Raw genomic sequence first — 23,899 nt, forward strand, 5'->3', positions numbered from 1 at the left:
TCCCATTCCAGTGTTAATGACCAATTAGTCCATGTTTTATTGTGTAGAGTAAGGGTAAATGTGCGTTTTCGCGAAGTGGAATTTACGTTTCTGCCCCAAACCTTACCGTAGGGATTTTTGGTTTTCCTCCAAACCAATCAGAATGAAAGAGACGTAAATGGAAATTTGTGGGTGTTCCGATGTTAATGGGATATTGTTTGGTGTATTTGTGATCCATCTTTAATATGCAACGTTGAATCAATATGGAGTAGTAACCTAAATTAACAATTCATTTTCCTCCAAAAACCCTAGAAAATATGAAACCCATCTTCTGGCAATACGTTTACGCCGGCGAGTTAGAGAGTCCGTTACGACGTTGTGTGTTCGTGCACTGAGTACACAACCTTTATTCCTCATCGCCGATGATTGTGTTATTAACAAATGGCATCGGGTAAGTTGTTCGTTTGTCTATGTGTACCCCTGATTTGCTTTGTGTTGTTCAGATTAAGCTATGAAAGTAGTTTGACATGTGTTATATTTTGTTAACATCTCGAAAATGTCAATATTCTAGCATAGTGTTGATGGATATTTATGGTATGGTGGGTTTTGTTGTGAGTTGAGTAAAGGGTAATGGTTGTGTAATGCAGATTCCAGTTGTAAGTTTGTTAATGCTATTGGCAATTTGTGGGTTGGATTCCATGTGTTTTTTGACCCAATGTGTTTCCTTTGGTGTGTTTACGTTAACTGTAATGGTAATGAGATTTTGGTTTCCTCTGTTTTGTTGTTGGTGTATGTTAGCTTGTTATGGTAATGGTTCATGGGGGGGGGGGGGGGTTTGGGTGTTTACATTAATTGTAATGGTGTTGGTATTTTGTGATTGTGATTGGGTGCCTGGTGTTCTGTCATATTGGGTGTGGGGGACAAGGGGATGCTTCCTCTGTTTTTGTTTTGGTGTATATTAGCTTATGGTGATGTGTATTGGAAATGGGATTTGTAGATCAATGTTAAACAATCAAAACGAAATCCCCATGATAACATTGTCTTATCCCATCCAAAATGGAATCACTCATTTAGGAAAACACAATCACACCAAAGGTATTCATGTAAAATCAAATGGAACCAAAACTACCTACATGAGACTTACCAAAAAAATAGGACTAATTAGTCTACAAGAAACCTCTCAAGACTAAATGGTTTAACTTTTCTCCATATAGGATTTATGGATAATTTTTCTTTATAATTTTATTAAAGTATAACTTTAGTAATTTAAAATATTAATAATTAACCTAAAACTTAAAATGATTTAATAATTATACATCATAGTGGCCTCATGGTACCCAATTACACTGTACCATCCACTTAGGTAGGTTACATAACCCTAATAAAAATAATTGAAAGAGAGAAGAAAACATAAAAATACTACTTTTGAGAGGTAAATATGGGGCTAAATTTTTTATTTTTTTTATAATTTTGTGAGAGAAAAAATGAAATGATTATGATTTAAATATGACATTTTATTTTATTGACTTTTTAGCCTATTTTGTCTTTTAGTGAGTTAAATTAGTCTCAACCATCTTGCCAAACAAAGACAAAATGTCACATTCAAACCATAATCATTTCATTTTTTCTCTCACAACCTTCAAACCCACTACAAAAAAAAATAAAGTCAACTATTATCCTAAACACAACTATTTTAGGCAAGCTAAAATAGTCAAAAAAAAAAAAAAAAAAAAAAAAAAAAAAAAAAAAAACACTAAAATGGCCAAGATCTTAAACAAGCCCTTAATCTCATTGTGAATACATCTCCCAAAGGAATGATAGTATGTTTGAGAAGTGATTTTTTAAATGTTTTTTATTTTTTTCTTTTAAGTTGTCATTTCAATTTGAGAGAGTTTTTGGGTTTGGTAAGTCCATTTTGAAACCAATTGTAGTAGTCCAAACTGTTCATTTTTAGAACTCGTTGAGTCGAATATTTATGCAAAAAATAAAAATAATTGGACATCGATGTTTTATGTTTGAATCATATTTATTTTTAAAAAATTAACAACAAATGTAATTTCAATAATAGCCATCCATTTTTTGTAATACAAATTTGATTCAAAAATATAATTACCGTATTTGATTATCTTGATTTTTTTGTGAAATATTCTACTTAACAAGTCTTCAAAGGTGAACGGTTCAGATCACTAAATTCGGTTTTAAAATTAGCCTACCAAGCCTAAAAGCTCTCTCAAGTTAAAACGACCAACTTAAAAGAAACCAAATCTTAAATAAAATATGAGCTTTTAAGAAAATAATATATTTGGGCGGTCGATAGGGCCTATTTTGGATTATATTTCGATAATCCAATATGTTCATTTTTTTAAAATACATCAAACAAAACATACTTATAAAGAATTAAGTTAATTAAATGTCGGTAGCCATTTTGTTGTAAATATAACTTAAAATCATACTCGCCATTTTTTTTAGATACACACAATTCACATACTTAAAAGATGGTGATTATGAGTTTAAGTATAAAACTAAATACAAATATCTTTCCATAGAAAGGTTACCGATATTTGACCAACTTAGTTTTTTACAGATATTTTACTCAATATATCTTAAAAAGTGAATAGTTTAGATCATCACAATAAGATATGAAGTGGATCCCATAAGCCGCACAATAATGACTATTGTGGACTCTATACAACAATCACTCCAATTGCGGGAAAAATAGAATAAAATGGAAATAATCTTTTACTTTTATTTTGTATAAGTTGAATTTTATTTATATTTTTTTAAAGGGTGAATTATACTAACAACAATGATTCATCCCACTAAAAACACCACCACTAATAGCACTAATGCATTAAAAAAGTAAAAAAAAAAAAAAAAAAAAACACAACTCCAAGACCAAAACATCACATCATTAATGGCAGGACCCACTGCCACCTAATTAGTGGGAGCACTAATTAGTGCTCCCAAGTATTTTTCTTATACTAATAGTCTCTATAGTTTGATATTTGTGTCATTTTATTCCATGACTTATCAATTGTAATAGATTTGACTCTGAATTTTGAATCTCGTTTCAAAGAAGGGCAATTAAAGACATTATTGCTCCATTTGAAAAGCAAAATCGTCATGCAACTTATTTTGTGTTAGCTAACTTATATGTTGTGTGAAATATAATAGCATTTTTTTTAATGAATAATGTTGAAACTTTTTTTCATTATAAAGTTATGTTTGGTTTTGTTTTTAGAAATTTTTTTTAAGAAACTTAAAATTAAACTGGTGACAAAAAAAAAAAACACACACACATCATTTTTATATAATTTTATCTACTGGGGAAGGTAGAAATACTTTTTTTAAGTAATTCTTTTGATATTTATTTTTGTTAAATTAATTCTTATCTTTTCAAAAGTCAAAATAGTGGACAATTTTGATGTCATTATTAAGTCAATCCATAAGTAAAAAAATTCAAATTGAAAATATTTCATATATTAAAATATCGATTATACATTAAAAACCTAATAGTCATCCATTACATGATAATCATCCAAAAATATCTGTTAACAGCAAATACAATCATCTATTATATGATAATCATCCAAAAATATCAACAAAAACAACCACTTATTACATGATCATTATCCAAACACATACTAAAAATTAATTTCGTAAAAAAATAAAAATATATAAGATTTATCATTTTTATATAATTTTATCTTTCTGAGTAGAAATAATTTTTAAAAACTTAAAAATAATTTTTTAACATTTATTTTTATCAAGCTAGTTTATATTTTATTAAATTAACGATTTTGCCTTTGAAATGGAACATCAATATCTCCAATTGTCCTTATTTAAAATGAGAAACAAAATTTAGAGTCAAATATATCACAATTAAAAGGTCAGAAATCAAAATGACACAAATCCTAAATTACAGAGACTATTAATATAATTCGTCATTTTTTAAACTTTTTGAACAATTTTTAAAATTTATTTACTTATTTATAATATATTTTTTTTTTAACTAAAACAACTTCTTCCCAATACGTGTAACGGTATACAAGTATTTTGTATCCAACTCTCTTGCACCAAGATGAGATTCATAAAAGTGTAATGATTAAATTCTAAATATTATTTGTTGCGTCATACAATACACGAATAATGCTTGGGACCCCCTTTTGGGGGTCACCCCCTCACCCCCTTTGCCACGTGGCAGGGGTGATTGGAGGAGCAGGAAAAAAAAGAAAAAGAAAAAGAAAAGGTAACCAATGAGAGAGAGAGGGGGTCAAAGGGGGTGGGGAAAAAGGGGGATGAATCAGAGACCCCACTGTTTTCCCAACCCCCACCACCTACACACAAGTGGGAGTTGGTCAAAAAAAAAAAGAAAAACAAAAAAGAAAAGTAGGCCAATCAACTCCCACTGAGGTCTGGGGATCTCCCAGTGGGGGTACAAACCATTTTCCATACAATATAATAACGTTATAGTGATGAAATTTGAATATCATCTAATGTACAATACAAGACATAAAAGGTGTACCAATTAATTAAATCATTTGTGACACTTATCCAAATTTTGGACTCAAATTTAATAATGTTAAACGTTCTTGATTTTAGGGGCACTGATCCGTAGATCCTATATATAAAATTCAAAATTCATCTAATCTCAAACAAAATATTTGTATCAATTATTTTATATATTTTTAATTGTTGCTAATTTTTATTTTTTTTTTTAAAGTTTAAAAACACTACCATATCCCAGCACTGCCAAACTTCTGTCAGACAGTCGCCGAAGTATTGCCTGAGTGTTCTGAATGTCATCGGAAGTCATCAGAATATTAAGAATATTACTCGGAAGAAAAAAGAATAAATGATAAATTAACAGCAAAAAAAATAACAAAATGTGCTAAATATTGATAAACTTAAAATTTAAAAAAAAAAACGTAACAACAAAAAATAGCAACAATAGGAAAAAAAATCGTTAAGTTATTTTTAAATGATTGTAGGATTTAAGCAAATAATCTCTTATATTGATCAAATTGGAAATCATACTTTGAAATTGTAAAACATCTCTTATTGTAGGATTCTATTAAGTAAATAATCTCTTATTGTAGGATTCTATTGTAGGATTTAAGCAAATAATCTCTTATTGTAGGATTCTATTAAGTATTTCCTTTTATTAATCAAACTGAAAAACATGTTATGAAACTATAAAATTTTACAATAAAAGCATATTATTTTACAATTTTAAAGTATGCTATAAAACTACACAAAATTTGCAGTTTTAAAGCATGATCAACGCCTAAAAAACTGAAATTGAAAAATTTTATAATTTTCACTGCCTAAAAATAAAACTCGAAAAGAAAATTATTCAGAACTTGAAAATTTTCTCTATTAAAATAAGAAAAAAGAAGTGTTTAATAGAGAAAATGAAGAAAAACTGAGAGATTGAAGGAAAGAGACAGACATTGAGAGATGATTATACTCCGACACTTATTTTTGGTTTAGATCTGACCGAATCTGATGTAGGTCTACTTATCTCCTTTGCCATTGGTGATGGCGAAACAAAGAGTCGGTGATTATCGTTGAATCTCAATCGATGGTTGTAATCGGTCGCTGTTGACTATATATTAGAAAGAGAAAAAGGAAGGCATAGTCGCCGGATATCCAAAAGGAAAAGAGAAAGAAAAGTACGAAGGAGCACATGATTTTTAGACCTGCACAAATTATTATGAAATTAAATAGAGTACACTTCATAATTTGCCCTAGATTTTAATTAGGTTTATTTGATAAACTTAAATCAACACGTGGCATATGGAACCTTTTTTTCTATATCTTACCTGGTTTGGACTTTGGGCCCAAGCTAACCATGGTTGACCTTTCAAAATCTATTCTAACCCAAGGGTCCGTTTGTTTGACAGATTGCACACATGACAGTTGGGCTATTTTGTGTGAGTTTTTTGTTTTTTTCGAATGCGGGTTCACAGCCAATAACCAAAATTTGGATTTGAATTATGGGCTGACACAGCCCAAAATTTACAAGCCTCTTGGGCTACCATACTGTCTCTTACCAGTTCTGATATTTTAATTCTATGTTTAAATCATAAATTTAAATAAAAATATAGAAAATCAATGAAAAAACATGAGAGAAATATAAATAAAATATAAGTTAATTTTTTTTTTCAATATTCTTTTTCTTTCTAAATCTTTATGGGGAACTTACTGATAAGTCCCATGTACCAAGTTCAAGATCCAGCTAATCCCAAAACAAAACACTTGCACCAATTAGTCCAATACATTTTTAATTGTTACCAAAAAAGCTTTTTTTTTTTCTAATTTACAGACACTGTTCACATCTTACTACCGTCGGACTTCCATTTAACGGTCGCCGAAGACTCACCGGAATGTCTAGAATATTGTCGGAAAAAAAAAATTAAAAAACATGTTATGAAACTGTAAAATTTTACAGTTCTAAAGAATGTTATAAAACTATAAAATTTTACAGTTTTAAACCATGATTCATTCCAGCACCAAAAAAAAATTTTGAAACTGCAAAATTTTACAGTTTTCACCGCCTGTAACTAAAACTCGAAAACTACTTGTTCAGAATTCGAAAATTTTCTCTATTAGAACAGAAAAACAGAAGTGTATAGCAGAGAAAAAAAAAAGATTGAAGGAGAAAGGCGGATGTAGAGAGAGGATTATACTTCGACAACTATTTTTTATTTAGATCTAGCCAAATCTGATGTAGATCTACTCAAATCTGAGTAGATCTACATCAGATCTAAGTAGATCCACTCGTCTTCTTCATCGGAAATATATATCTTCGCCGTCGGTGAGAGTGAAATCACGAATTGATTTCGATGGTTGGCGGTTATCAGTGAACCCCGATCAATGGAGAAAGACATGAACACTTGCACCATCATCTATGACGAAGACGATGAGAGAAAAATGTAGAAAAAAAGAGAAAGAAGAAAACATAAAAATGGAGGAAAAAATCAGAGAGATGGAGGAAAGGACTTTTGCGTGTACCCAAAAAGTTATGGAATTAAATGGTGTCCACATGTTCCACATGGGACCTGTGAGTAATTTCCCCAATCTTTATTTATATTTATGATCCAAAAACACCATAAGTGTATCGTAGGAGGCCCAATTACCGTCAAACATTTTTGTGTAAATTGCACTGGTCCACTAGTTTGAACAAAATTTTATTTTGAACCTTATAATTTTAATTTTATCAATTTAAATCTCACATTTTCAATTACATTTCAATGTGATCACTTTATCAATTGTTGTTACCATTATAGACAAGAAAAGATCACATGCAGCTCATGTGAAAATTTTAAGGTATTCCCACACACGAAAAAATAAATAAATTATATCGATGGGCTGTACAGTTTCTTACGTTTTTTGTCCCTCTAATTTTATATGTATTATTTTTTCGGCCAATATGTTAACAACAACTAATCAAGAGACCTCATTAAATGGGCGAATTACAAGTGTAGAATTTAAATTTATAAAATTAAATGGGTGAATTATACTAATAGTTTCTATAATTTGGGACTAGTATCATTTTGGTCTACAATTTTTAAATTATGACACATTTAACTCTGAATTTTGAATATTGTTTCAAATAAAGATAATTAAATATACAATTACTCAATTTCAAGGGTGAAGTAGTCAATTTGATAAAATATAAACTAATTTGACAAAAATAAATGCCAAAAAAATATTTTTGAATTTTTAAAAATTATTTTCAGTCACCAAAGATAAAATTATGTAAAATTGATAAATCTTTTACACATTTATTTATTTATTCTTTTTTTCTAAATTAATTTTTATTATGTGTTTGGATGATGATCATATAACACTACAGGAAATGCCACTTTTGGCGACCAAAATATTGGTCGCCAAAAGCCCCATTTTTGGTCGCCGAAACAATTAGCGACTAAAATATTTTGTCGCCAAACTAGTCGCCTATACGCTGTCGGCGATAGTATTGGCGACTAAACTATTTTTGGTCGCTGAAAGTGAACGTTTTGTCTACTAAACTCTGGTTAGTCGGCAAAGGTTATCTTTTGGCGACTAAAATATTAGTCGCCAAAAGTGAACATTCGGCTACCAAACTCTAAGTAGTCGGGAAAGGGTATGTTTTGGCGACTAAATATTTAGTCGCCAAAAGTGTTGAAATAAAATAAATTAAATTTTCAGCGACTAAAATTTTTTGTCGGGAATAAGTTTTAGTGACACCATTACTACATTTAGGGACTAAAGAATTTAGTCGCCAAAAATATTATTTTTCATTTTATTAAACTTTTGGCTACTAACCATTTAGTCACTAAAAGTTCTACCTTAGGCGTGGTGACTTTTGCCGACTAAAACTGTTCGTAGCCAAAAACCTATTAAGATTCATTTCTTTACTTTTTGCCACCAAAAGTTTTAGTCGCCAAATGATACCATTTTTTCCGTGACTAAAAAATTTAGTAGCCAATAGTTTATTTCTCTAATTCTCAAATTTTTTAGCTACTAATTATTTGGTGGCAAAAACGTTTTGGGTTATGTTTTTGCTACTAAATTATTAGTAGCCAAAACTTTTGATTACCTATTTGGCTACCAAAACATTTGGTGGCCAAATAATTTTCTGTTTTTTTTTAAAAAAAAAAAAAAAAAATTGTAAACAACCTGTATTCATTTATATTACATGTACCCTGTATAAACAATATAATCCATCAACACTAAAATATATTATCAACCATTAAAGCATTCAACATAATACATGAATAACCATGATTTAAATCACATACATAATACATGAATAACCAACGTCAATAATTTAAATTACAACCTGTACCCTGTATAAACAATATAATCCATCAATACTAAAATATATTAGGGTCAATAATCCATACATAATCCATACAAATTTCATACACTCCAAGTCTAATCTAACGTCAATAATTTAAATCCATACATAATACATGAATAACCAAATTAATTTGTTCGAACCACTATATATACAAATAGAGGTATAAAAACAATGCCCTCCCGTAATTGTCAATAAATTATATATCCACATTTGTATGTCCAAAATCATCTGAAAAAAAAATAAAATTCATTAGTTGGGTGCCTATAAAATGTTAAGAAGGGTTAAAAGCTTTCCCTGTTAATGACATAGATATTCTTACATATAACACTTCTATGTTGAGATATCAGTTCCACAAATTAACTCTACAGTTTAGTTAAAATAAGGAGAGAGAAACAATTTATAAAATTAAATGTCTCAGAGAAACAATAGAAAAATAATGATATTCACACAACACTTTTAGAAAAGGGCCACCACATATGTGACCACACTCAAATGTCTACCAACTTCCTTTATTAAATAATCAAATATAGGATATATTATGGCAGAATGATCTATAATCACCGAGAGCTTCAAATTCTTACCATAACACAACACAATAATCTGCTACCCTCTCAATCAAGAAAGCAAAAGGATTTAATTACTTATGACAAATAGATTTTACGTGGAGCCTTCTATAAACATATCCATTACCTTCCCACTTCTGAACTTCAAGCACTTAAAGCAAACCAGGCTCAACAACCGCTTCAGTTCGCTCACATGGGAAGGATGATATACTGGAATTGGTAATTCTATATACCCAAAGTGACCTGAAAGGTAAAAAAATGAACAAAACTTTAGCAATACTTCAATGTGTCCAGATTGGGCCAAACCTAGAGTGGCATATATTTCCTTACTTTCCCTTAATCATCATTAGGTAAATCACACATTTTGATCTTCAAATTCCTTTTAACATGAATCCCAACCCTCCATTTTATGGCTCCCAAAAGAAAAAAATGACCATTAAAACATTATGAATAAAACATTAAAACATGACCATTCTTCTTTTTCTTCTTCTTTCCTGACAAAGTAAAAAATTAATTCTTGTAAGAAAAACGATGACATACTCCAATGCATAAGGACCAACTTGTTTCTCTCCATAATGACATACTGGCCATTTTCTCACTCTAAAAATGTTAAAATGTCCCGTTGCCCGTCTCTCTTCTAGTAGAGAGATAACGATAAGCCCTTATAAAAGCTACTCTGCCCAACTGTCATTATTCTAGTCTTGAGAATAACACCATGTCACATGAATAATAAATAAAATTATAGAAGTGCATATTCTCCACACAAACAGAATTGGACTCCAAAATATTAGAATTTTCTTCAACACTAACAACATGTAATACACAAGTGTTTTCAGTTATAATAATAGAATCATACATGGCATGGAAATTTATTGAAGACAGTCTCCACAACAAATCAGAAAGTCAGAAGTGCGTCCGTTCAATCTTACTAATTACTGCCACTTAAGAGAAAATTATGAGAAAAACACTTGCCAAATCAGATCACAGTAAATTAAGGTAGTAGGACTGGATCATCCACGGCTTCCCCCAATTTCCTTCATAAATTTATGGAAGTTTTGCTTATTTGCCTATACTTTTTGTATCATATTCTTCTTTCCATGAAATTCCACCTTAATAAGCCTTTCAATCTAACAAGTTCAATGTCAATATTTATTTACATGGTAAAGGGTTTTGGAAGTCCAAAAGAACTTACATCCCCTTTAACAATTTATATAATTAAAACCAACCGTATGGGCATAACAAGAAGCAGGTGAGCTAGAGAAAAATACCAGTCGTAGTGCAGCATTTCTTCCAAACTCATCCCCATTGTCGATTACGTCACGGAGTGCATCTGGAAGAAACTTCCAAAACTCACCAACAAACTCTGACCCCTTTCGCCTACTATTCTGCAGAATATCGTTCGCAAGATATAGAAAAGCCAATCTTTGCTCACGTGGGGAGCAATGGAATTGTCTATCCCATGTTTCAACAACTTGTTTTGCCTTATTCATATGGAAAATACACCAATGTGATAAAGCTTAATTGCATTAAGGATAGCATCTCTGGAGCATGTACCAATAATGAAGAATAAGACTATGACAAATGTAAAAATAATGATTAAGGCCAAGTTTGGGATATTCAAAAAAAAGTCAAAAAGTCAAAAAGTTACTCAAAAAGTTAAAAAGTTAACACTATTCACCAAAAATCAACAATTACGGTTGCACAACTCCCAATTCTAATTTTCCTCTACAAACCAACTTTTACAATTTTTTATTACACATTTTTCCATAAAAAGTCAAAAAGTTAACCCAAACATGAGTCCAAAAAGACAAAAAGTACACTTATTTAGGACATTCCAAACAACCCCTAAAATACATCCAGAATACAGTAGGCAACACATACAGGAGAATTTGGAACAGCCAATTAATGAGAAAGATTGGTAACTGGAGCAAAAGCACAGGATGAAACAACAAAATCACAAGTTACATGTACTGTTCCAGACTATCAAAATCAAATCATTTTTTGGGTACATCGGAGGCCATAACCTGAGGGAGGGAGGAGGCTTTCCTGTGGTAAAACTTGAACCCTTGACCTCCAATGAGACGTAGGGAATCTGCAAATCTGGTTAACTGGGCTACCCCCAGTTGGTTATCACAACAGTGGAAAATATTATCAAAAGGGGGGAGGGGGGAATTCTAAATGAAAATGCTGGAATATTTCATCAAAAAAAAAAAAAAAAACACTAAAATTTTATTTGAAATACAAAGAATTAGGTGTAACTTCAAAGAAGATATAGCATAAACCCAAAAAAAGGTTTTGGTCTAAGAGATTTGGGGGAATTCAATAACAAAGCTAAACCTCAATTTAAAAGCAATGAATAATGTTGGAAGCAATGAAACAAAATATCACTTCAAATATGGAAATAGAAAATGAATCCCCAATAGAGGTGAAAATAACCAATGACTATCACAAACAAAAACAAAAAACTAAATAGAGAGAAAAATATCGTATAGACGAGAGGATACTCTCAATGCTCTGCTGTGAACTGTTGAGCTTGGCCAGCTTTTCCATCAGAATCTGCGGATTAAATGTGCTCCCCATTGTTTGTGACAAAAGTCTGCCCACACAATAGAACAAAAGGCAGACTTCTGAACAAGAAGCAACCTTTACAAGAAAACGTACAGAACAAAATCAAAATGGATTAACTACCTTGTAAGATACAAAGATGACATAAAACACAATATATCAAAGGTATTTGAAAATTAAGTTACCTATTGTATCAAACAGAACCAAAAACAGGGAAAGTTCCTTACACAAGCAAAATTTGTGCTGTGCTTTACACTAAAAAATAACCCTAAATTTACTGTACCAAAACACCACCATTATTTTGTTCAAGTAGTAATAATATGTATAAACTCTCTCCTCCCTATCCCCTCTCTTTCGCACTCAGTTTAATTAATATATAGGTGCCTTTTAGAATTTCCCTATAAAAATTTAAAATCTATTCATTACAAACCACCACAGAGAAGTGTGAAGATTTACCAAAAGTGTACACAAATTATTCTCAGAACCACCCTATGAGAACATTGACAGATATTCTTTGAGTAATCAACGTAAATTGGGAATGATAGCAATAAGCGATTGTGAACATCATGTTCTCTCAATGAGGATCACAGCCCTTCGTGAGTAAAAGGAAGCAGATAATAGGAACAGAAGCAATATTTTTGCACAAAGCAGCAATTATTATGTGATTAATTGGGTAAAAGAACGTGCAAGAAGACTATAGGTCTACTATAGCAAGATGAGATGGGCAACTGATTTTTCCATGACATTAAGGCACCAAAAAAAAAAAAATTTACTCGGTATTGGACTGACTAATCCGGGAGACCAATCTCACCATCCACTTGTGGGGGTCCCAATTAATCAAACAACTATCACAACATCAAAAAGAATAACAACTGAAATTTAATGTGTGAATGTGAACATGTGCTCAATAGGGAGTGAGATGGGGAAAGAACAGGAATACTATATCTATTTATTTTTCTAAGCAAATCTTCGTTGTGTGTGATAGGTGCTAAAGCCAAGAATGTCCTAATTACTAGACATCTTGCAGAAATTAAGCACAAGATGTGCCCAAAAAAATGGATGAAGCCTCTTGCACTCCTTGATTTTTTAATTTTTAATTTTTTAGCTACTGCACTCCTTGAGTTTAGCAATCTAACTTGATAAACATCCAATGTTGTAGCGTGAATGTTGTAACCCAAGTTTTGCATCCCGCAATGTGGTCATCAAAATTAGAGAGTGAAAAATGTTGACCACTTTACATTCATGATGAACGGAAAATCAATTTGCACAGCATCCACGAGAATGAAAGCATGCATCCACATTTAGATTCTTCAAGTTGAAGGGTTAAAATAAATATATCAATAAAAAGGCATACAGTCAGAATTAGAACGTAGCTTAGTCACTATTAAGAATCTGATAATCAAGGATTCATATTATGTGACAGGATGAGTTTGAGTAGCAACAGATGCTGTAATTAATAAATAAAAATAAACCCAGTCACAAATAGACTCGTAAGAGAAACATACTAAATATGCTTCATTTAAGTTCACATGAAACAACTGCATTAGTAAGATAATCCAAAACAAAAACACCATCCCTCAGTCAATGCATCAATTCTCTAATGCAGTTAATCAAGTCTATAAATCCACGGACCACAATTTCACAAAATTAAACACAAATCATTAATGAAACTAGTATTAACAAAAGTAAGTACAATGAAATCATGTGATAAGGCCTCCACGAGAATTGAAGGAAAATATATATCTATATACACACTAGACTCCAGCACACGCAATGTGTTCATATTGATATAATAAATGCCAAGATATAGATTGAGAAAGATGAGTTATAACTCCCCTTATGGGACATGAAAGTTTTTTTTTTTTTGGTGATAAATAACAGGACATGAGAGTTTTTTAGTAATCGAATGAAAGATTAAAAATCCCAAAAACTGGAGCAATTCCAAATGTGTGTAGTGTGATTTTTCCCCCTTCTTTTCCCTTCCACTAAAAGAATATTAAAATAATTGCACCTGCAAAAATGTGATTTTATGAACAATGTTCGAATTTCAAAAATTGTTGCACAACTTCATTTTGAAGTTCACGCCATCGCGAGACCCTTTGGGACAGTACATGATTGATGGAACTAAAACGCATACATAAATTGGGAGGTTTAATGACTTTGAATGTGTGAATTTCACAATCTTTCCATAACTGTTGAATTTCACAATCTTTCCATAACAGTAAGTTTCCTATAAATAAATAAAAAATGATTTTTGTTGGATAATTTTGTTGGGGTTTAGGGTGTGAGCATAATTTTCTTATGTTTGGGTGCTCATACACATCCTACCCCTGCCAAAAATACCCTCATCTTCTTCAACATTCAAACCCAAATCCTAACCCCCTAATCCCTAACCACCACCTCCGCCGCTGGAAACTTGTACCTCCACCGCCACTCTCACCCTTCTATCATCGTTGGCCGCCATTATCAATACATTTACTCCCCAGCATCTACTTTTGCTACCCATTATTTATTTTAAACCTAGGCACTACAACTCTCATGTCATAATTCACTCCAAGTTTCAGAAAAACCAATTGAAATGTTTGATATGCGCATCCTCTCTCTCTCTCTCTCTCTACCGACTTTAAATACATCTGAAGAATAATGGTGACAAGAGGATTGTGGCTGACCTTTGCTCTGTCTTGCAGCTTAAACTCAAGCCACTTATTTGGATTGAGGGCTGGGGAAATCAAACCCATGTGATATTGAGATTAGAAAATTACCAAATTCCAATGTCAATTTCCATAATAACTATAGCATTATTCAGAATATCCAAAAGTCTAATTTCCAAATGCAATTACACTCAAATTCCATATTGCCATAAGCCTTTAACTGATGATTATACACATGTTCACATCCAAATGTACCAACATAATTCAAACTACGCACTTCAATCAGGTAAATTCGAACACTTTTAATACCCCTAATACATAATTCTTAAATTCTATATACATACTCAGGTTTGATGACTTATGATGAATATTTTTTCAATATTAACACTACCAAAAAACCCAAGTCCACAATCATCAACATATTTCAATCCACATACTTTGAGCAAAACCCAACATTCAAAGCCCTCAATACAAACATCTAATTGCAAAGAATTCATTTTCAGAAAACGACACACTTCATTTCCATAAAGTTAAAATCAAACCCAAATGAAATTGAGATTAGAAATTACCAAATTCGGTGAAGAAAAGTAGTAGTAATACGAGATTCCACCAGAAATCGCAGTAATTGCTCCGAAGGGAACTCGAAAACTGGGGAAACTCGATTTGGGTTGGTCACGAAATGCGTGACTGAATGCGATCGATATATATTTATTTATTTGGGGCAGATATATAGGAAGGACAATTGGGGACATATAAAACCCTAGCAAGTGTGAGAAATGAAAAAATAGAGAGAGAGAGAGACCGAGAGTGACAGAAAGCGAGAGAAAAATCTGTGAATTTTTCAGATTGGGTATTTTGGTTCAAGAGATGGGGAGGGGGGAAGGCGAGCGGGAATGGAAAAAAAGGGGTGGAAAATCGAGCGGGAAATTGTTTTTGTTTTTTTGGTAATATTTAAACAGCAAAATGATTCTTTTTTAAAAAAAAAAATTTATTTTTTGTTAAAATAATTTTTTTTTTATAGTTAATGAATTTATTTTTTTTTGCTTCTTTATTTTTTCCAGTTATAAAGGTTGAAAATTTATTTGTTTCATTTTTATTTTAATGAATAAAAAATTATTCTTATTTTTTTACTTTGGTAGAAGTAGGAGTAATATTTTAATGAAAAATAATTTCCATAAATTTTATAAATTGGTTTTTGTTTATTTTTAGAAAAATATAAATTACAAACGCGTTTGGTTTGAACAAAATGTTTAAAAAAAATTAAAAACATAAACTAAAAAGCATGTTTGTTTAGGCCTAAAATATTTATATTTATTTTTTGTATTATTTATGACGATGGAATTATACACATTATAATTGAAAAAAAATATTTGAAAAAATATATATTTGAAAAGAGATGAGAGAGATAGAGAAGAGAAATGAGTAAGAGAGATGAGTGAAAGAGAGAGAAGAGAAATGAGTAAGAGACATAGAGAGTAAGAGACAGAGAGAAAGAGAGACCCATTTCATTTTTTGACTTTTTCCTCTTTCAATAATAATGGGCTCAGAGAAAGAGATGAGTGTGATTGAGAGAAATGAACGATTGAGAGAGAAGAGAAATGAGTGATAGAGAGAGAGAGACAGAGAGAAAGAAAAAAAGAGAAAGATAAACAAGATGAGCGAGAGATAGACAAAGAGAGAGAGAGAGAGAAAGACAGCAAAAAGAGATGAACAAGAGATATAGAGAGAGTGAGAGGGAGAATAAAGATAAGCAAGAGAGATAGAGAGAGCCAGCGAGAAGAGTGATAAATGACAGAGAGAGAGAAAAAAAAGAGAGAGAGAAACAAGATGAGCGAGAGATAGACACAGAGAAAGAGAGATAGAGAGAGAAAGACAACAAAAAGAAATGAACAAGAGATAGAGAAAGAGACATAGAGAGAGAGAGAAGAAAGATGAACAAGAGAGATAAAAAGCGGAGAGATATGAGAGAGCCAGAGACAGAGAGAGAGTGTGTGTGAACACAACAACACCCATCTCTTTCTTTCTCTGTACTACAACACATTGACCGAGATCCACCAACGTGAGAGAGAACGTGGAGAGATAGAGTTCTAAGAGACGTGTTTGGAAGACGTGGGCGAGAGAGAGGGTAGAGAGTGTTTGGGCGGGAAAAAATTTAATCTGCACCCTTAGATATTGATTAGGAATCATCCCAACCATTCAAATGAAATGTATCTCTTATACATTTTAACATATTTTCAAAAACCTTCCTCCCTTATTATATAGATATATATATATATATATATATAATAAGAAAGAAAAGAAAGAAAGAAAATTAAAAAAAAAAGAAGGAAAATTTTTTCTCCAAAAAATTATGAGCCAACTCAACCCTTGTTTTTTTTTTTTTGGGACTCCTGCATGACTAACTAGGCACTAATCAATATTTTATAATTTTAGAACATGCAATATGTATATTTTCTCATAGATAAAGATAGATGAAGAAATCATGTGTCAAGTGGATTTAATTAATTTATTATTCAGTTGTAACTAGCAGTCAAAATCATTTTCTCAAGCATATCTTAGCAGTCAAAATCATTAACGTACAACTAAAAAATATATACGCACAGCCCCAGCTTAGGCCTTTAGTTCAATTAGCATTAAATCGTCAATTACTTTTATAAATCCCTCAAATTGAAAAAATATATATATCTAAATTAAGTGAATCTAAAAAATAATTAAGTGAATCTAAAAAATAAACAAATTTGCTTTAAATATTTTAAAAAGTTGAAAAAATTAATTATTAAAAAATTAAGAAAAATTTTAAAATCTGAAATAATATCAATAAGTCTTACAAATATGTATTATTTACTCATAAGCCATGATGAGTGAATTTTTTTTATACACTTAGCCCTCGCAAAAAGTGTGAATTTTTTTTACACACTTAGCCCTCGCGAAAGAGATTAGTGGTGAAGTTGTGGTAGTGGTAGTGTAAATGGAGTGGCAGGGGTGAAAGAGAGGTAATGGTAGTTGTGGTGGTAGTGGAGTGGTGGTGATGATAGTAGTAATAGTAGTCGTAGAGGTGAAGTGGCGATAGTGGAAGTAGTGGTGGGGGTGGAATGGCGTTTGTAGTAGTGGTGAAGGTGGTACTAGAGATGGATGGTGAGAGACAGAAATGAGTGAGAGACAGATAGAGGAGAGAGAAAGAGAGAGAGAGAGAAAGAAAGAGATAAAGAGTGAGAGTGAGAGACAGAAAAGAGACATAGAGAGAAGAGAGATGGACGAGAGAGACAGAGAGACAGAGAGAAGAGAGATGGACGAGAGAGACAGAGAGACAGAGAGAAGAGAGATGAGCGAGAGAGACATAAAGAGAAGAGAGATGAACGACAAACAGCCAATAACAAGTTTACTGGTAATAATATTGAAAAATTTATTAAAATGATAAATAATTGGGATATTTTGTCTTTTATTTGTGAATTTTGATTTATTCTTAATTTATTAGTGTTATTGAAATATGATGATGTAAAAAGTATAAATAGTTTAATTGTACTTTTTAAAAATAATAAATTTATTATTAAAAATTAAATTCATCAGACTGACCTGTAACTATGCCTTTAAATTTTTGCAATGTAAAACTATCGACAAACAGCCAATAACAAGTTGCTCATTTTAGCATACCTTTCGCGTGAGGGCCCAATTATTACAAGATGTGTTCAACCATCAAATGAAAGCCGACTACTTCTTCCATCTAAAAATAATAATCTATTTTCAGAATTTAATTTCTTTTTATAATACAATTATTACATTTTAAAAATATTAATTTTTCAAAATTACCGTTTGATAGTATATTTTTTTAGACATATCAATTGTCATAATTGTACTTTTTGTATTATTAATGTATTTAAAAAAAGGACAAAATCAGAAATTCATATTATTTTAATAATTAATTTTTAAAAAAAATTAATATTTTGAGATAATAAAAAAAAATAAGATATTAATATTTTTGGATGGTGGGTGTACAACCTCTTAATAAAAATAAAAATAAAAATAATTAATTTTCTTATTTTCATTCGGCTACCAAACAATTAGTAGCCAAAAGTAGGTATACAGCGACTAAAAAAAAATTTGTCGCCGAAACATGGCATTTGGCGACCAAAAGTTTGGTCGGGAAAGATTAAAAATTAATTTTTTTATTTTCATTCGGCTACCAAACAATTTAGTAGCCGAAAGTAGGTATACAGCGACTAAAAAAAATTTTGTCGCCGAAACATGGCATTTGGCGACCAAATGTTTGGTCGGGAAAGATTAAAAATTAATTTTTTTATTTTCATTCGGCTACCAAACAATTTAGTAGCCGAAAGTAGGTATACAGCGACTAAAAAAAATTTTGTCGCCGAAACATGGCATTTGGCGACCAAATGTTTGGTCGGGAAACATTAAAAATTAATTTTTTTATTTTCATTCGGCTACCAAACAATTTAGTAGCCGAAAGTAGGTATACAACGACTAAAAAAAATTTTGTCGCCGAAACATGGCATTTGGCGACCAAATGTTTGGTCGGGAAAGATTAAAAATTAATTTTTTTATTTTCATTCGGCTACCAAATAATTTAGTAGCTAAAGGTACCTCTACGGCTACTAAATTTTTATTTAGTCGCCAATTGTCATATGTTTAGCTACTAAAAATTGTTTTAGTCGCCAATTGTAATATCTTTAGCTACTAAATTTTTTTTAGTAGCCAATAATCAACATTCCCCTACTAAAAAAAATTAGTAGCTAAAAAGTTGACTTTTGCCGACTAATATTATTTTTGGTAGCCAATTTCGTGACTTTTGGCGACTAAATTCGTTTTGGTAGCTAAAAGTGGTCGGCAAAAATGCTTTTTCTTGTAGTGTAATGGGTGATTTTTAGGTTCTTATGTGTAATCGATATATTTAATATATGAAATGTTTTTAGTTTTGGATTTTTTAATTTAATGGATTGGTTTAATAATGATATTAAAGTTGTCCCCATATTTGACTCTTGAAAAAATAGAAACTAATTTAATGAAAATAAAAACAACCACCCATTACATGATCATCATCCAAACACATAATAAAAATTAATTAGGAAAAAAAATAAATGTATAAAAGATTTATCAATTTTATATAATTTTATCTTCAGTGAGTAGAAATAATTTCTAAAAATCCAAAAATATTTTTTTGACATTTATTTTTGTCAAATTAGTTTACATTTTATCTAATTAATGACTTTGCCTTTGAAGTTGAGTAATGGTATCTTTAATTATCTTTATTTGAAACAAGATTCAAAATTTAAAATTAAATGTGTCACTATTAAAAAATCAAGAACCAAAATGACATGAATTCCAAACTATATGAACTATCAATATAATTTACCAAAATTAAAACTATGACATTAAAGTAAAATTTCACTCAAATTAAAGTGCCAATGGCGTAAGTTAACCAACATTGTTTTGATATTGGAGAAACCCAAAAAATAAAAAAAAAAGAAGAAGAAGAAGAAATGAGAAAAGCAATTACTAAAGATGTCCAAAAAAACAAAAACAAAAAAAAAATAGCAACAAGAAAAGTAGTTACAAATCAATAGCGTGCAAGTATAATTGTAATTACTCTTCTTGGATTGGAGTTTTCTTGGCGGATATAACAAGGGACTCACTGATTGTGTTTTCGCTTTCTTTATTTTCATTTTTTGTATTTTAGAAAAAAAAAAAAGAAAAGAAAGAAAAATGCTTGTTTGGTTTCACCATTAGGATTCACTTTTTTAAAAAATAAAATTTTTTGTTTTTGTATTTTTTTTTTTTTGTTTTCACTGAATTTTTTTAATATTTTAAGCAATTTTTTAAATTTTTAGATACATCTAACATAAATACACTTAAAAATCAAAATATTTATGAAAAAAATCTTTAAAAAATTCACCAAATATCAAAAATATATATAAAAAAAAATGAGAATTTAGTACGTTTTCGTATTTTTGTATATTTATTATTTTTTAAATTATTTTTTTACAAATATTTTACTTTTTAGATACATCTAAGTAAAATACATCTAAAAAATTAAAAAATACCTTAAAATTTTAAAAATATTCACTAAAATAAAAAAAATACCAAAAACAACAAAAACTCAATTATTAGAAAACTAAATCCAAAAAATTGAAACAAAAAATGTGATATGCACACATAACTACCAAGTTGGCCTATCAGGCAAAGTTTCTTTTCTTTATTTTTTATTTTTGGTTTCAAACCTTTAAAATTCTAGAATTTTCATTTACAAATTCATTTTTCATAGGATTTATATTATTGGAATCTATTTGAGGAGATTTATAATATTAAAAAAAATCAATATTCAATATAAAAATTTGAAGAATTTTTTTTTTTGAAATTTAGAGTCTTTAGAAAATCAAGAAAAATTTCAAATTTCACAAAATTTTACTGTTTATGTTCAAAAATTGATTCTTATAATTTCTACGTAATCCAGAAACTATGAAATTTCATAATGTAAACTGTGAAATTTGCTTGAGAAATTGAAAAAAATTATTTTATATAATATAATAGCTCTCAATGAGTGAATTTTATTAAAAAATGAATGCATACAATGAAAATTACGACATTTTAAAATTTAAAAAAAAAAATTGATAGTTTAGGACCTGTTTGGTATAACTATTTCGTTTTTAGTTTTCAGTTTATATTTACAAAAATTTTAAAAATTGTTATAAAACTTGTTTGATATTTTTTTAGTTTATAAATGGTTGTCTCAATTTATAAATTTGAAGAAAAATTGTATACTCGAAAAATGGGTTTACGTTGGTTTTTAAACAGAAATTTAAAATTTTGACTAACAAATTTTTTTTTTCAATTAATTTTTTTTTCATTATTTTTTTTTCCAATTATAATGTGTATGATCCCATTGTCATAAACAATAAAAATATATATAAATATATTAGGCCTAGATTAAAATGTTTTTTAGTTTATGTTTTTAAAATTTTTCAAATATTTTGTTTAAACTAAACGCGTTTGTAATTTATGTTTTATCAAAAATAAACAAAAATCAGTTTATAAATTTTTTCAAACATAAACAAAAAAGGTAAATGTTACCATATTAATGCCATCAACGAGTGGCACATACTAAAAAGACAAATTAATCTGAATTTTTATTAAAATTTTAAAACTCAAGAGTTAACATAACAATGAAATTTTAAAACACAAGAGTTAACACAAGACTTGCCACAAAAGCCACCCTTATATTTTTTTTGAAGCAGCCAAAGAAACCTTTATTGATGACCAAACCATACAAGATGAGAGTACATCAAAAAAGGAGAGGAAAGGGGTTTGGAGAGGAACCAAACCGAAACAGAAAAAAAGAACAAAGCAGAAAAATCAAAATGCAAAACAAGACCAGCAAACACATCCAGGGGCAACAGATCACACCAGAACCAACCTCAACCTGACCCAAAGCTGAGAAGAAGCTCAAGCTGAAAACAGCAGGCCAAAACAGCAGTCCAACAGCCCCGAAGAGAATTGAGCAGAGCACACCAGACCTGAAAACAGAACTCCACCAGAACAAAAACACCAAGGGAAGTACTCCAAGAAAAACCAGAAGCAAACTGATATCTAAATTAGCCACATAGGACAGATTTACTCCCCAAACAGTACCTGATTTGTCTTAAATTGGACAGGAAGTCCTGGACAGTGAAATTGAAGGCCTTGAATCTCTGGTTCAACCACAGTGCAACTCTGATTTTAACCAACTCGCATAGGTCCTCCAAGTGAGGATTAGCAGCCTGAAAAATACACTCATTTCGCAGCTTCCACAGAGACCAAAACACAGCTGAGGGAATGACTTTCCAAAGCAATTTTTCTTTTTTGCTAAGCTTCACACCTTCCCACCAGTGAAGAACAGCTTCCACAGATCCGGGAAGGGCTCCTTGCACCTCCCACCAATTCAATATTGCAGACCAAACCCTCCAGGAAAAATGGCAGTGCAGCAGCACATGGCAAATAGACACAGCCACAGATTTGCAGAAAGCACAAAGGGCTGGTGAAGAGGCTTGAAGGACTCCAATTGTCTGGAGAAAGTCTGCTGTCTTTACTCTGTTTTCCATGCTAACCAGCAAAAACCACCCTTATATGAAGTACGTTATTACTTTAGGGGTCAATTACATTTTGTCCCCCATTAAATTTCACAATTTTATCATTTTAGTCTTTAAAGTATATATATATATATATGCATATGACCCTTAACTTTTAAAATGTTTTTCAATTTACTCCCAAGATAATTTTCCCTCATAAATTTTAGATTCCTTGAGAATTAAATAATTTTTTTCCCATTCCATTTGCGCTAATAAAGTGATAATATTTTTCTCAACTCCATTTTACTGTTATTCCCTTTTAGAAGTGTGTGAGTGATTTTCTGACCACACTGCCCGCTTAGTAACCAGCTGGAGAGCACCAGCAGAATAGATGGCACTTGGCTGACCTGCAACAAAAAGAGAAGATTCCGGCGGTGGTTCGTCCACCCGGGGGCACTCCGACGATCAAGTTAGTATATCTCTCAAAGATAAATCAAGTGCTAAACTCACAAGCTTGAGTATCAAAAGCATACCTTAGACCCATAGGGATGCCTCTCTTTTATAGCCAATATAAACCTAGTCCCAATAGAAACCTAACTTCTATGGACTCAGGATTACTGCTAATCTTGGACTCCCAGTAAGATTAGGATAAACTCTCTAAGAGTCTCATCTTTACCCAAACTAAAGTCTTCTCCCATTCTAGGACTCTTCTTCGTTATCCGCTTATCTCGAATTTCGATATCTTCGGAGGTAACCTCGGCCTTACCGAGATGACCTCGGCATAACGACCAGGACACGTGGCACCTCGGCTGACATGTCGGCGTCACTTTGCCACGTGTTGGTACTCATAAAATATATCCCCATAACTGCCCCCAAAGTTCTATTACCTCGGCATTCTGAGGTGATGGAACCTACACTGTTCGTTCATCTGTGCCCCTCTGTCCGAGATCAAACTCGCCGACCTCAAAGTTCCCTGGACTTTACTCCGCTCACATTCTTCGGTGGGTTCCCGACTTCCAGCCATTTATTTGACTCCGGTGATTTTCATATCGGCGTTCATTTCTCTTGGTAGGTTCATAAACTCTTTTATAACTCAATCTTTCATAACTCTTCTGAATCCGTTTAGTTGCCCTCTGTTGTCTTCTATTTTTGTCTGTTTTCAAGTTTTGAATTGTTTGAACGCCTGGCACTGTTCTTGCCATATTCGCTTTCTGTTGCTAGGATCGTGTTTGG

General features: G+C 31.1%; 2 protein-coding genes across 3 annotated transcripts; both read right to left on the reverse strand.

The window, feature by feature from the left end:
• Nucleotides 1–8,390: 8,390 nt before the first annotated feature.
• Nucleotides 8,391–15,470, reverse strand: LOC114305932 (uncharacterized). 2 transcript variants are annotated; one of them, XM_028251079.2, is made up of 4 exons: nt 15,179–15,470; nt 11,898–12,036; nt 10,662–10,909; nt 10,039–10,520 (listed from the first exon to the last, which is right to left on the reverse strand). In XM_028251079.2, the coding sequence occupies exons 1-4, from the start codon at nt 15,359–15,361 to the stop codon at nt 10,461–10,463; spliced, it is 630 nt and encodes a 209-aa protein (XP_028106880.1). In that variant the 5' UTR covers nt 15,362–15,470; the 3' UTR covers nt 10,039–10,460. The 2 variants fall into 2 exon arrangements, 1 of the variants encoding a protein (XP_028106880.1); XR_014337890.1 differs by lacking the exon at nt 15,179–15,470 and adding an exon at nt 8,391–9,058 and having other exon boundaries at nt 9,521–10,909; nt 11,898–13,184.
• Nucleotides 15,471–19,951: 4,481 nt separating this feature from the next.
• Nucleotides 19,952–22,699, reverse strand: LOC145797858 (uncharacterized). Its single transcript, XM_082885288.1, has 3 exons — nt 22,251–22,699; nt 22,036–22,135; nt 19,952–19,960 (listed from the first exon to the last, which is right to left on the reverse strand). The coding sequence occupies exons 1-3, from the start codon at nt 22,697–22,699 to the stop codon at nt 19,952–19,954; spliced, it is 558 nt and encodes a 185-aa protein (XP_082741414.1).
• Nucleotides 22,700–23,899: the final 1,200 nt, after the last annotated feature.

The sequence above is a fragment of the Camellia sinensis genome, chromosome 8 (genome assembly GCF_055761805.1).
Source record: "Camellia sinensis isolate YWXY chromosome 8, ASM5576180v1, whole genome shotgun sequence".
NCBI classification, from domain to species: domain Eukaryota; kingdom Viridiplantae; phylum Streptophyta; class Magnoliopsida; order Ericales; family Theaceae; genus Camellia; species Camellia sinensis.